The sequence below is a fragment of the Dreissena polymorpha genome, chromosome 15, assembly GCF_020536995.1.
Source record: "Dreissena polymorpha isolate Duluth1 chromosome 15, UMN_Dpol_1.0, whole genome shotgun sequence".
NCBI lineage: Eukaryota > Metazoa > Mollusca > Bivalvia > Myida > Dreissenidae > Dreissena > Dreissena polymorpha.
The window spans coordinates 8253306-8267866 of record NC_068369.1 but is presented as its reverse complement, the minus strand read 5'-3'; the positions used below and the strand labels follow the sequence as shown (position 1 = coordinate 8267866).

Below are 14561 nucleotides of genomic sequence, written 5' to 3'. Positions count from 1 at the left end.
ACTGGCTAGCCTACCCCATACGTATTTATTCGTTAATACCATGATTCCATATTAAACATGTACATATACTTAATCTAACCTAGGAGGCACCATCCACTGGCACAAGGACCAGGCAGCCTCCATTCAGAGCCACTGGCAGCCCGCCCACTCACAGGCAAATCCTATCGACATTGAAATGACGGCGTACAACCTGCTGGTGACGGCGGAGGCCGGAGATATAAGCGTGGGTCTTCAGATAATAAAGTGGATCACGGCCCAGAGGAACTCTAATGGAGGCTTCAGTTCAACACAGGTCCGATGATCACTGCCCTTCTTGTAAACTAATTATACGAATATGTCAATACTCAAACTCTGAATGTTTTGGGAAAAAATATAATTATTTCGCTTTTGCAGGTCGTTCTTAAAAACCGCATATGTTTGATCATTATTAATATTTATTATTTTAATCGCAAAACATTCCACATACATTATTGTTCTTTTTGAACGATGAAACAAAATGCCACAATAAGTTCATCTCCTATTTCAATGTGTAATCGAGTTGTGTCGTGTCTTATTCTAATGTTTGTCAGTATTTCTGAATAAGGTTAAAATAATGATTCAAAAGAACTCGTATTACTTAAATAAATGGTATTTACTTATTTGCATTTCATTTATATTTTTTATTAACTAAACTTCGTTTTTCAGGACACCGTTGTTGCCCTTCAAGCCTTGTCCAGATTTGCTGCTATGATCTTCTCAGACACGTTTAACATCCAAGCCACAGTTACAGCTGGAACTTTCACGCATACATTCAACATCAACAAGCAGAATGCTCTTGTCATGCAGTCCGTTGTAGTAAGTAGAATCTGTTTAGAAAATAATACTTCAGAATCAAAACTCGTATAAATAAAATAAACATTTCCTTTAATACCAGTTTGCATTGCCGATACAATATGTACTTTATTTTAATTGCAGTGTCAATTTTACATATGTTGCTATGTACTATATGTAATTGCTGTTTCAGTTGTCATCGATTCCAAGCCAGGTTTCTGTTAGCGCAACTGGTCACGGAATGGCTCTGTTGGATGTAAGTGTGTGTTTTATCCAAATGAAAAGTGCAATTATTCAGTTTTGATAATTTTCAATCACAGAAATTGGAAAACAGTATAATTTGTATGCTATATACCGGTATACCAAGTAAACACAGCAATTGTACCGAATGATTTCAAGGGTTTTATGGTATTAGCATGTGCGTAAGATGAAATGTTTGTTGTCTTTGCTCAGGTCGGACTCTCGTTCAACGTTGAACAAGAAATTGAGACGCCCTCCTTCCAGATCGATGTCACCATAGTTACTGAAACCATAGATATGCTGTCAGTGAAATCATGTGTCAAGTAAGTGTTCACGATTCGGTGAAAGGCGAGAAACTTCATATTTGGCGTATTAAAAAATTATGTTATGTATGCAGATAATTGAAGGATGTACTTCAATTTGTAATGTTTGTTGACAATGATTGCCATGACCTGTTTTGGCATTCAGCAGCACATTTTGGTATATCTTTTGTATAACGCACTGCATATTGTTCATGTAAATGCTTTTTCACATTTAAGTCATGGCCCTCTTCTTACAGCTGGTTGAAGGCCGGTACTAGTGGAATGGCCATTCAGGAGTTTGGCATTCCATCTGGGTTCGAAGCGGATCTTGAAAGCATTGAAGAAGTAGTGGAGATCAAACGTGTTGAAACTAAGGACAGAAAGCTCGTTTTGTACTTCAATCAGGTAAGAATATAGTGGCCTGTCATATTATTTATTTCAATGTACTTGTTTGGCGATCAACTGTAACACCGCGCTATTTTGGTCCAAAAGGTATGCTATTTGAAAAAACTTAAATTTGCATTAATATGTGTTGTTGACCGATCATTTGCTCAACCAACATATAACATTATTGCACCAATGTTGTGAACGACTTTGCCGTAAAGGTATGCATTACTATTATACACAGATTACCCCTACGCCCCTGTGCCTGTCGCTGGATATTATCCGAACTGGAATGGTGGCCAAGTCACAACCAGCTGCTATCCGTGTATATGACTACTATCAGCCGAGTAAGCAATCAACATTTTGATATCTGTAGTATTATTACATATACTTATGGAAATATAACGAAGTCATAGTCGGCGATGTAATTAACAGATTGTTCTAACGAAATTTAAACAATAGAAACGTGGTATAAATTGTGTTCTTTCGTAGGCATAACATGTGATAAACGCTACTCATCTGAATTCGAAGGTACAACAAAGTCAAGAGTAGTGTATAACAAAAAATGTCGATTCAATGATTATAGCCGAGTTTAAAACATAGTGGTATAATGTCTACATTAACCAATGCGTAACAAATTAATTAACGTAACGTCAGACTCAAAATATAATCATGATCGACGTGTATACACACGCGTTTTTAAATATATTGAAAACAATATTTCCCCTTAAGGTAACCAAGTAACGTCATTCTACCAGTCGAAAAGTCTACAGAATGCACATGTCTGTGACATCTGTGCCGAGTGTGGCTGTAAGGTACATAGCTAAGCTTTTATTTTGACATGTCTGCTTTCCAATATAACAGAAACACATTTTATATCATTAAATAACTATTTATCAACAATTTCAAATGTCAATTTTTGGTTAAATGTGGTTTTGTGAGCATTATTGTAGTTTATGCAATTGTTCGTATCAATGGAGTGTGCCTAACGTTGATAAAGAGTCGTGACTGCATATACGCAAGTGCACACGTTTTTGTTCATGTCTTTGAAAGATATTTTCCGTACGTTAAACACAAGCTTATGTGTAAAGAAACAAAAACAGACTTACCAAAGTAGGGCCACAACATGTGTTATCATTGTTATAATAACTAGCATTTACCTGTTCAAGGCATACATGCTACATTTTTGTACGTACAGGGTATTACGGCGTCTTCATACCTTAATTCTCAATAGTAAATGTTCATAAAATCGCAGAAATTTCGAAAGGATCTTTCACGATATTCTCTCTTTTTTCTCTCTCTGCAGGGCAACATAGTCGCCATTGGAGGGTAAGGGAATGGAAGGATCGTTCAAAGGAAGTCCGGAAACAAATCCTTGACACTTTTTAAGATTTTTTGTTATTGTTAAAACATAAGCACTGTTAGTGTATGACGTGAAATGATTTATATCCAAACATATTTGTAATAACAAGACAATTATTTATTTTAAACGATTATATGCTCGTTGTATTATTTCTTATGTCAGGATTTCTGCTTAGAAGTAAAGGATTAATGTTATTGTCATGCTTTGAACCAAAGTTACGTTGAGTAATATATTGTGGAAAATAACGATAATCAACATTAACGAGTATATGCATGAAACAAATGCAGTGCTAAGACAAAAAACACAAGCATGGATACGAAAGAGTGAATGCCATGTTATTATTCAATTAAATTAATAATGACCAAGATATTCTAAGCACATAGTCGAATCTGGCACGTTTATACGTTTGTACGACACACCATACATTACTTCTATGTGTCATGTGAACATACCTGTAAAGTATATTCACTTTGAGATTTCCAAACATTGTACATTTTGTTTTATATGAGATTCGACTCTTCACACAAAACTAGTATGTACATGCATACAACTCTAACTTCGTTGCTGTTGTGGTACAAATTGTTCTGAACTTGTGTTCTTGCTTGCTAAAAATAACGTTATATCAGATTATAAAAGATTATAATCAGAGATCATAAGATTTATATCAGATTATAAAGGTAAAATCGTAAAAACACAATTTAACGGTTTTTAATTCACATGAACACATGAACACACGAACCCTTGGATTAGGCGAACCAGATCAAAAGAAATAATATCTGAACATCAAAACATTAGCAAATAAATTTATGCCTAGTGGACTCTCCCAATCTTCTAAATTAAATCAATTTATTTCGAAAATTAGGGATCTAGTACATTTATTGCTATATTTAGAATGTTTCTTACAGAAATTCCTTTAAGCAAACAGTGTAGAACTTGATGAGACGCCGCGTCATGAGTCATAGCCTACGCTATTTGCCAAGGCCTTATTTCTAGACGTTAGGCATAAATGGGTTAAACACGCATAGTCGCAGTCGATGTTAATTGTTTGTACATTTTGAGGGGTCTCGCAAAAAGTCACCAGTAATTTAAGAGAAATACCTCACCTCAATATACTTCGAAGTTTTATTTACAACCAGATGTCAAAATCAATACATATTTATTTAGAATGATGAAGCAACTTGCAAATCTATACAATTTTCTTTAAGTGTTCTTGTTCAATGGAATAAGTATCATACGTGTTTCAGGTCCTTTTTGTCGTCCTAAATCATTTGTGTGAATACCGTGTTCAAAAGGAACACACTTTCGTCTTAGCCTTTCAGTTTTTCTACCACTATCACAACCGCAACGTTCATCAATATCATTAACATCGATAAAAAAAAGTGTCTTGTCAAATTTGAATTGAAAATCAGTAGGGTAACTCGCCCTTGAGTCGGACGGTTTAATGGTATAAGTCTATAATACAAAGCTTTGTGATCAAAGCCGGGACTCAGCTTGTGCAGGCTTTAACTATAATATCATAGGAGTCTATTTTACAAATAATTATTTGATTCCCAGCTTATTTTCATTGAACAATAGTTGAATAACAATATCCACTGAATTCGCCCATGAGTCGGACACATTCGCCCTTAACACGGACACAGATTTGTATTAAGCATTTATTTGGTTATACATTCCCGATAATTATTAAAATGTAAATTGCACAGTAACAGTCCTGTGTTGATTTTTTAAGTTTATGCTTTTGTCAACATGTTGACGAAAATAAGTTATACAAAGAGGAAAATTGACATGGTCACTTGTAGTGTCTATCCTACCTTTACAACAGCGGAACCATTTGTAGTGTAGCGTGTTCGTCGTTTCTTCGGGATATATGCGGTGGCTCCAAACACCAGTGGTATATTTCAACACACAGCTTTTCCCGGAGCTTTCCTTAGCCGTTTTATTAGATAATCAACTGCCTCAATTTAGACTGGAATCAATGAATATTTACACTATTAATGATTTGTAATTATTGTATAATTGGAATATTGAACGTTTAATCACTTTACAAGCCGGTTTCATATGCCATGTGTGACTTGGGTCAACTTGAGTTGACTTGGGTCGTCTTGAGTTGACTTAGGTCGACTTGGGTCGACTTGAGTTGACTTGGGTCGACTTGGTTCGTCTTGGTTCGTCTTGAGTTGACTTGGGTCGACTTGGTTCGTCTTGAGTTGACTTGGGTCGACTTGGGTCGTCTTGAGTTGACTTGGGTCGACTTGGGTCGCCTCGGCTGTCTTACACCTATAGCAACGAGTCTGCAGTGTCTCCCCTCTGCGTTATGCAAGGAAGACAATCGGTCAGTGTAGTACAAGCGACAATAAGTAGCTTAACAGACTCAGGCTGACCTACGAGACCTGACACGTGCACTAACTGGAATGGAAACCTGTGACCCGGACTTATATATGAGTCTCAAGCTACCCAGCAAGCTATGGTATGTTATGCGCAAAGTTGCTTGGGTCACCCCCACTCAAACAGCATCCAAAGTCACAGAGATGTCCCTTGCTCAGGCTGACCTGAGAGACCAGAAACGTGTACTGACTTTTATTACCACGGGAGACCTGTGCCCGGACTAGTATGAGTCTCAAGCTTACCCAGCAAGCTATGGTATGTTATGCGCAAAGTTGCCTGGGTCACCCCCACTCAAACAGCATCCAAAGTCACAGATACTTCCAATGGTATTTGGTCTCTTATTACTATAACGTATTAATCGTTGTGTTCTGTTCGACGATCGAACGCAGACTGCCCGCTCCCCGTTGTGTTGTTGTTGTTCTGAGTTTATTTTCAGGTCCCACGCCCCTTCATGGAGTCATTTGAGCTGGACCTGCCCCTGTGACCTTTCAGGGGAAAAAAATAAATTTTGAGCCAAAGTAGGTCAAATTTACCCCGGCTTCCCGGGTATTCGCCAAAGATATAATTTAGATCCAAATAAACCAGTGCCCGCTCCCGTGTGTGTGTTTGAGATTTATTTACAGGTCGTCCAGCGTCTTCGCGACTACAGATGTATCGACCTGCCCCTGTGACCCTTCAGGGAAGAAAATTAGGTCATAATATACATCAGAGCACGATGGCCAATGAGACCTTAATGTGTCAAGATGCTTTTTTTATGTTTTTTTATGGATTATGTAGTGGTTTGCCTTTTATCGAAATGGTTTTTGCAGTATTCCTTTTATCTCTAGATTAGCATTATCCTTATTGGCATTAATGTTTATTCCTTATAGTTTGTGTGTGGTTTTTGTGCTCTCCGCCCCAAGAGGTGTTAGTGGGGGTTCGAGCAGGATACAGAGGGCGCCCCGATTCCAGAGGCGCCCCTGGTTCTTTTAAGTGCCCGTTGTACAGCACCGATACACTGCACCCCCGTTTAACGTCCCTCGCGGAGGACTGGTTAGTACATAAACATAGATTAGTACAGATATAACTCTACTGCCCTGTGTCTTGGTGTAAATTCACATGGGCTCTCTCTGTTGCGCTATTAGATATTGTCAGGTGTTTTAATGGTGTTGCAAGGGTAAGACTAGTTTTTAAAGGTAATTTAGTTTAATATAGTAGTAAAGGGGCTGCGTTTGTGTGATTGGACCGAGATGCCTGGTTGTTGGGGGAACAGGGAGGACAATTTCTGGTTATACACTTTCTTTCTTGGGGAGACAATTTTCACGCGCCTTTATATTGGTTTGTTTTTGAGAGAGAGAGAGAGAGAGAGAGAGAGAGAGAGAGAGAGAGAGAGAGAGGAGAGAGAGGAGAGAAGGCAGAGAGAGAGAGAGGCGAGAGGAGAGAAGAGAGAGAGAGAGGAGGAGAGAGAAGAGAGAGAGAGAGAGAGAGAGAGAGAGAGAGAGAGAGAGAGAGAGAGAGACAGACAGACAGACAGACAGACAGAGAGAGAGAGAGAGAGAGAGAGAGAGAGAGAGAGAGAGAGAGCGCACGTTCTTATTCCTGTTCATATTGCTTATGGTTACAGATGGTAATTATATGTATTAGTGCCTTTTGGTCAGGAGGGAATGTTACAATTCAACGTCAAACGTAACAAGGCACATGCATGCAAGGAAAAAACTTACACTACACTACAAGAAAACTTCACCTACAGTAGGGGAAACAATAACAACAAATACCGTCACCATTCTCTTATTTATTTTTTATTTTTATTTTTGTAATGTTGGGTATGTCATGTCAACGGAGCCAGAGTGCATGGACGAGAGATATCTCTCCAGGCGCGCCCTCTAGCCCAGCCGACACGCTCTACTCAACATGTTTAAGTCTTGCACATATGGGAAAAACATGTTTACTACTCACATTTAATTACAACAATATTTACACCTATAGGGGTTGCACTGTGGGTAAATTTGCCCACGTGCGCACTTACTGCGTCTTCCGATCCTGCGTGGAAGTATGTTGTCTGTGTGCTTTTCCCCTACCTTCGTCGTCATTGCTGATTACAGCTTAAGAGAAGGAAAACGAGGGTCTCGCGGAACCCTGGGTTTTGTTACCTAGAGCGCTATTTGGTTGTAAAAGAAGGATTAGAGCTTATCCATAGTGGTCGAAAAAGTCCGAGTGGCATGTGTTAAGGGGAACGTACCCTCCCGTCGTAAAAAGGCTGTGTGACCTGCGTGTTGGGGAAAACGTACCCTATTCCAGACATTTGATATTGTTGATCTGGGTTATAATGAGACAATATACAGGTTATATTAGTCTATGACTGTTTTGTCTCTAATTTCCTAAATATATATTTATCCTGATTACCTATTTACCGGGGTTGTAGTTAGTTGAGGTGTGTCCATATAGTTTGAGTTTTATTTAGTAAGTCATTGGAGAACAAGTGGCACGGTCACGCGGTTTTTGATATTCCGTTAAGCTTAAGGCGCAGACGAGGGAACCGCGAACGTTCGTTATAGACAGCTCCCTCATCTTTGCCTTGTTTATAGTATTGTTTATTTACTTTTTTATGTATTGACGTCACCAAGGTGTTATTGGACACTGCACTGTAATGTACTACCAATCCAAAGTCAATTTGGACCTCAAATACAAATATAGGTTCTCGGCGTGCACATTACATGCAGTGTTTCTATATCTATTTATTTATTGATGCAATTTTCCTCTTGTCATAAGTACATAAGATAGCCATTATTAATTAGAATCTTTAAAATTACATATATCATGAATTGTTTACGGTACAGTTTTTGAACCAAATTAATTAATCTTAGTATACTATTTTTCCTCAGAATTAAGCCCGTGGCCCGCATAACTATTTTATACAGGTAACTTACACTTATAGGGCCGGGATAATATGGTGAGGTATAGTTCGAGCCGGGCCCAGACTAATGGCCATATGGACAACACCGAAGTGACCATCGTCCGAGACCCGCCCGTCATTAGTACATAAAGTTGCCATTATTGATCTGAGTTTTTATTTATTTATTTATTGATTGATTTTAATTTTCCTATAGGGCCGGGATAATATGGTTAGGTTCAGTCCGGGCCGGGTCCATACGAGTGGCCATATGGTGCCCACCGAAGTGACCATCGTCCGAGAACCGCCCGTCATTAGTACAAAAGATTGCTATTATTGATTTGAATAAATTAAGCAATATATAACTGACGATATGTGTTGTTATTTCTATCTACCGCTAATAGTCCAACGGAATATTATATTTTATCTAAGTAGCCCGTGTCGCGCAAAAATTTGAACACGTGCAGTCGCACAACAGGAGCGATTCCGCTTGGAGGATTCAACAGTGAGTCGCGATTAATGATAAGTGGGTTTTTGTAGGCCGCTATTACCCCTGCACTTAGTTCTAGTCTCTGTTCAGCGTGTTTAGGGCATATAAAGAAATGATGTTCAAACGTGTTATGAATGTTGCACTGGGGGCAGAGGACAGTTTTGTAATAGTCGCCGTGCAATCTAGTCACCCTTAGGCGCATGCGCGAGTAAACCCTGTCCTCCCTTTTAATGGGACTATAGATGTTAATCTTATGGCTAGGGTTGGTTAATAGCGGTAAATTATGATTGGCGCAGTACATTGACCATTTGTGATCCTGTTCATTATACGCTTTTTGGTTAATGATTGCAATTAGTTCGCGCGCGCTAGGCTTTAAATCAGAGGGTAGACCTTCATGGGAACCTATTCTGGAAAGTTGGTCAGCGTGTTCGTTACCCGGAATGCCTACGTGGCTCGGGATCCATACGAATTGGAGAGTGATATTGTTGTTTGCTAGTTATGTGATTCCCTTTAATGTTGTACATATTAGGTCGGGACGCGTTTTCGATGATCCTGCATTAAGTGCTTGTAAGGCGCTGAGAGAATCGGTTAATATCGCGTAGTTTGAGCGTTCGTGAGTTTTAAGTTCGTTAAGCCACTTTATGGCGCTGTTTAATATAGCTAGTTCGCAAGCAAATATAGACAGTTCTTTATTGTATTTTACCTTGCAATGATGTATAATGACATATTTGGGTTGATACACTACAAAAGCCGCGCCTGCTATTTCAAGTTCCTCATTTTTGCTACCGTCAGTGAAAATCTGTGTGTAATCCCCATATTTATCTGTTACATAGTTTTGAGCTATAGAACCACTGTTTGGGTCGTTGTCGGATTTTTTAATTAATGTTGTTAGATGTAAGTCAATATTTGGTTTTGATAGATTTCTTAAGCTAAAGTATGTAGGTTCCTGCGTTTTAATGTCAATAGTCTCATAATATTTGCCTAGCTCGAGCACGTTATGCGCGTACGGGAGACCACTCTTCTTTTTCCTTTTTGACGATGCTGGAACAGCAGCGTCCAAGGTTTGATAACCGGTAAAAAAAATCTTCACAATTGCGACCTATGTAAAAGACCGAGCCAGTCCGATTGAGATAACTCGATTTTTCAGTTACTTCCCTTGGCATTCGCCACTGCGTAGGAGATTGCTCATTGATTTTCATTGATAACATTCTCCTAGCAGAGTTGTCGTTCGTGTTGATAAAGGTAAATATTAATAGAACAGCATATCCTGGGGAAACAGATTCAATAAGTGTATCAGAACGTTAATTTCAAATTAGTAATTTTACATCCATTTTATTTTTATGGACCAATGAAACAACTATATATTTTCTCTATTTTGTTTGATATTTGTTCTCGATTTAGTAAATAAATTGCGAATAAAAACATGTAAAATTAATTTTTTTACGTGATCACAAAACTAAAGAATGCGAACGATTTCGAACCTGCAAATTGTAAACGCTGCACTGCTATGATATATAAAGATAAAACAACATATTTTGGCATAAATGTCCGTCCCGCTAGCGCAGTGGTAATGACGTTCGCTTTTTCACCTTTACGACACCGGTTCGATTACCGCTTCCGGCGCAATGTTATATTTTGTATGTTTTGTGGTCACCATTCCGGACAGGTGTTTTTTTTCCGGATAATCTCATCCCCCTCCCCCCGCAGCATTTGACCATATAAAAAATTAAAAAGTATTTCAGTACAAAACAAATAGCTGGAAATTGCATCCATCATTCAAAATTCGTCCCAACTGTCGTCAATCTAATCTAATTAGGTAGGAGTGCTGGACACACTCCGGGTCCCAACATTATGCAGCCTCAGCGCGGAGATAACTCATTACCTTGGAAAAACACAAATACACACACTGGGTGCAGCCTAGGCGCGTATAGACTCAAACAAGGCAACAAACTCAAGTGCGGGCACAATCATTTAAAATTTACATATTGAATACGATATTCTAACAGAAATTACACAACCACCTAAGTGTACATACCATGTTTGATCTTTCGTTCGATTGTTAGATTTCAGCATATACATGTATAAGGTCATTTCGCTATTAGTTAACTTATCCATATGTTCGTGGGCGAACTCGGATAGTCAAGTGCTCATACGATTGAGCTCACATGTGCTCATACCTACTTTCGAGAATCATCATGAAGGTATTGCCATACTTAATGAACAAGAATGTGACCCGCCTCCCAGTTTCGCTCAATGGGTCAAGTTACCCACGGGTACTACTTTCCCGTACCCCTAAACTTTTTTTCGTACCAAAAATGTTTCGTACGCAAAAATTTTTCGTACCAAAGTTTGTTTCGTACCCAAAATTTTCGTACCCAAATTTTGTATCGTACCCAAATGTTCGTATCAACATACACAATTGTGGTGATATAGATAAACTTAAATTGATGTTTTATATCCATCCTCACAAAAGCATTGTCACACCAGTACTGCCAGTACTTTGATTTGGTAGGCCGGGTCTTCTGTTACACTAAGATTAATTGGGAGGTGTGGTCCCATAGATAGCGTGCGCGCGCGGTATTTTAGTTGGTTAATTTGCCTTTGTTGACCCAGTTCTATCATTCCACATTCAACGTGCAGCAGAACGGTGCTTGTAGATTTACGTGTACCAGTTATAATTTTAAGTGCCGTATTTTGGATTACTTGTAATTTATTTAGTAATGTTTCACTGGCTGAATTGTACGCAATGCTTCCGTAGTTTATTTTTGCCCAGATAGTGGCTTTATAGATACGCATAAGGGCTTTTTTATCCGTACCCCAGTTGTTTCTTTGGATGCATTTTAGAAAGTTGAGGTCCTTTTGGCAGCGTACAACTAGTTTAAGGATGTGGTCTTTCCATGATACATATTTGTCAAATGTCATACCCAAGAAAGTAATGTTGTCAAGAAGCGGAAGAGGAGCACCACATAGAGTAATTTGTGGGGGGTCGGGGTTTTTCTTAGATCGAGTTGCTTTACGTGCATTGGCCGCTACTTTTTGTGCACTGGCAGGGAATAAGATTGCTTGGGTTTTTGTGGGATTTATTTGGAAGCCATACGAAGGGTCTGCGCTGTTTGCTGAAAGGAATTTCTGTAAAAAATATTCTAAATATAGAAATAAATATACTTGACGTCCCTAATTTTGAAAATAAATTGATCCAACTTAGAAGGATGGGATAGTCCACCAGGCATAAATGGGTTAAAGTAGTTTTGTGCAAAATAAACGCGGTTTACATTTGCTGCGGCGTCCTCTTATGAAATAAGTTTCGTATTCGTTTTGTATATCTTGTTCATCAAACAGTTGTGTTATCTCTTCTCAAAGTAGCTTTTCTTCAAACGCTTTCTTAACCCTTTGCATGCTAGGAAATTTGTCGTCTGCTAAAATGTTGTCTGCTGAATTTCTTAAATTAGCATTTTCTTTGTGTTTTTTTTTCAAAGAATAGCAAACAGTTTGGATCATGATGAGACGCCACGTTCTGTGGCGTCTCATCTGGATCCAAACTGTTTGCAAAGGCCTTCAAAATTCGGTTCCAGCTCTGTAAGAGTTAATGATTCTGTACTCCGGTTGAAACAGCGAATTGCAAGTTGTTGTAGTCTAACCAGCCTGCTCGTAGTAAAAGGTTTCACAACAGCATAGTTTTTGCACATCCGCTTTTACCAATGAGACCTCGTATTGATCTAGATAAAAGTCTACTGTTGCATCTTTTTTATATTATATCATTCCACAAAAGATCTTTAGCTTCCATTTTAAATATAATTCTACATTAATAATAATAATAACAATCAATATCATCATCATCTTTATAGTTAAAACAATAATGCAAATACACATGTACAACAAATATATACAACATATTATTTTATGCTTTCCGGTGGTTTATAGAGAAATATCAGTGAATTAAAACTGATAATTTCACTGTTTTTAAATAGTGTAAATTAAGTGAAAATTATCGATAATGTTCACTGTTTACTGTGAAACGGCGTCATTTTTTTACGAAATGACGTCATTATCTCAGTGAAATTCTTTAGTTAAACTCTTAAACAATGTATCTTAATGGTAAAAAAGGATAAAATAAGAAGAATATTTGTTGGATTCGGTGGAATATCGATTTTAATTCACGAGTGATCATATCAAATAATATTTTCACTAGTGCCGCAGCCACAAGTGAAAATATATATTTTCTATGATCACGAGTTTTAAACAATGAAATTATCAATTTTATTTCACTGATATTTCTATAAACCACCGGAAAGCATACAGTAAAATATTGGTCACTAAATCAGGATTCATAAATGCCATAAGATGCAGTCTGAACGGCATGATATTGAAGAACATCAAGCAAGAAGCACGCATCCGATTGCGGACATATCGGTCGTTTGATTTATAGAGTGGTTGAAATTCGAAAATCGAGTTGAGACTTCAATTAATGAAGACCGCCCGCTGAGGTTACTTTTAGACAACAGCCATTTCAGTGTACTGGAAGCTAGCATCGACGGTAGACAACATACGACCCATAATACTGATACTCACGTGTATGATTGGTTTGCAGGAAAGCCTACCGAACCTGCAATTCCCTTGAAACAGCAGAACACTGCCAATGCAAATACGAATGTGAAACTGCGCAATGACCCAAAAGCGTTCAAAACCAAGCAAGTTAAGGAAGATAAACCCCGAATATCACCGCGAGAATCGTTACGAAAAAAAAAACGACCAGACAAAATTTAAGTGACTAACCTATCAGAACACGTACTCACCAACGCTGAACAAAATCTCCTTGAAAAGGGCCTTAAATTCATCCCAAGTTGTAAGAATATTGATAAGGTGAAATTGCTAGCTGACCTTGGGGAGTGGGAGCGCAGTATGCGATTACGGGAATATTTTGTGGACACTGAAAGCAACCGAATATGAAACAGGGAATACTCGGAACTTCTCGATTATTAAACTTTAACATTTGCCATAACTTTTGCAATATAAAGATAGCAACTTCATATTTGGCATGCATGTGTATCTCACGGAGCTGCACATTTTGAGTGGTGAAAGGCCAAGGTCTTCCTTCAAGGTCAAGTATATGGGTCAAAATCGCTCATTTAATGTACACTTGCAATATTGAAGATAGCAACTTCATATTTGGCATGCATGTGTAGCTCATGGAGCTGCAAATTTTGAGTGGTGAAAGGTCAAGGTCTTCTTTCAAGGTCAAATATATGGGTCAAAATCGCTCATTTAATGTACACTTTTGCAATATTGAAGATAGCAACTTGATATTTGGTATACATGTGTATCTCATGGAGCTGCAAATTTTGAGTGGTGAAAGGTCAAGGTCATCCTTCAATGTCAACGTTCAAATATATAGGCACATAGTGTTTCACAAACACATCGCTTGTTTATTATAAAAACTAAAACTATAAGATAACATTGTGTTTAAAATAAAATGTCTTTTTTTTAAATATAAGATACAAGATAAAATTAAATATACTAGTTGTTGAATATTCACGTTAACATGGAAGGGATAAACCTTGCCCTCTAGGCATTTGAATATAGCTATATTAAGCAAAGTATTAATGTGGACAATTAAATGTTTCCACATTGTGCAGTCCACACAGGCTAATCACATACAATAATTATTGCATAGACTGTGTTTTTTTTATAGAAAAGACCTCCTTTACACACTAAAATTGA

The 14561-nt window shown here is 38.0% G+C and overlaps 1 protein-coding gene across 14 annotated transcripts in view; it reads left to right on the top strand.

Moving 5' to 3' along the window:
- LOC127859923 (CD109 antigen-like) overlaps positions 1-3232 on the top strand; it is a 46011-nt gene extending 42779 nt beyond the window's left edge. For 5 of the 14 annotated variants that reach the window (XM_052397541.1, XM_052397538.1, XM_052397527.1 and 2 more), the window contains 4 exons: positions 1610-1757; positions 1981-2083; positions 2469-2551; positions 3043-3232. In XM_052397541.1, the coding sequence (XP_052253501.1) occupies positions 1610-1757; positions 1981-2083; positions 2469-2551; positions 3043-3069 (361 nt within the window). In that variant the 3' untranslated portion in view covers positions 3070-3232. Of the gene's footprint in view, positions 1-83; positions 293-684; positions 835-1003; positions 1067-1263; positions 1374-1609; positions 1758-1980; positions 2084-2468; positions 2552-3042 lie in introns of all 14 variants that reach the window. The other 9 variants (XM_052397537.1, XM_052397533.1, XM_052397529.1 and 6 more) reach the window with 7 other exon arrangements.
- The last annotated feature ends 11329 nt before the right edge of the window (positions 3233-14561 follow it).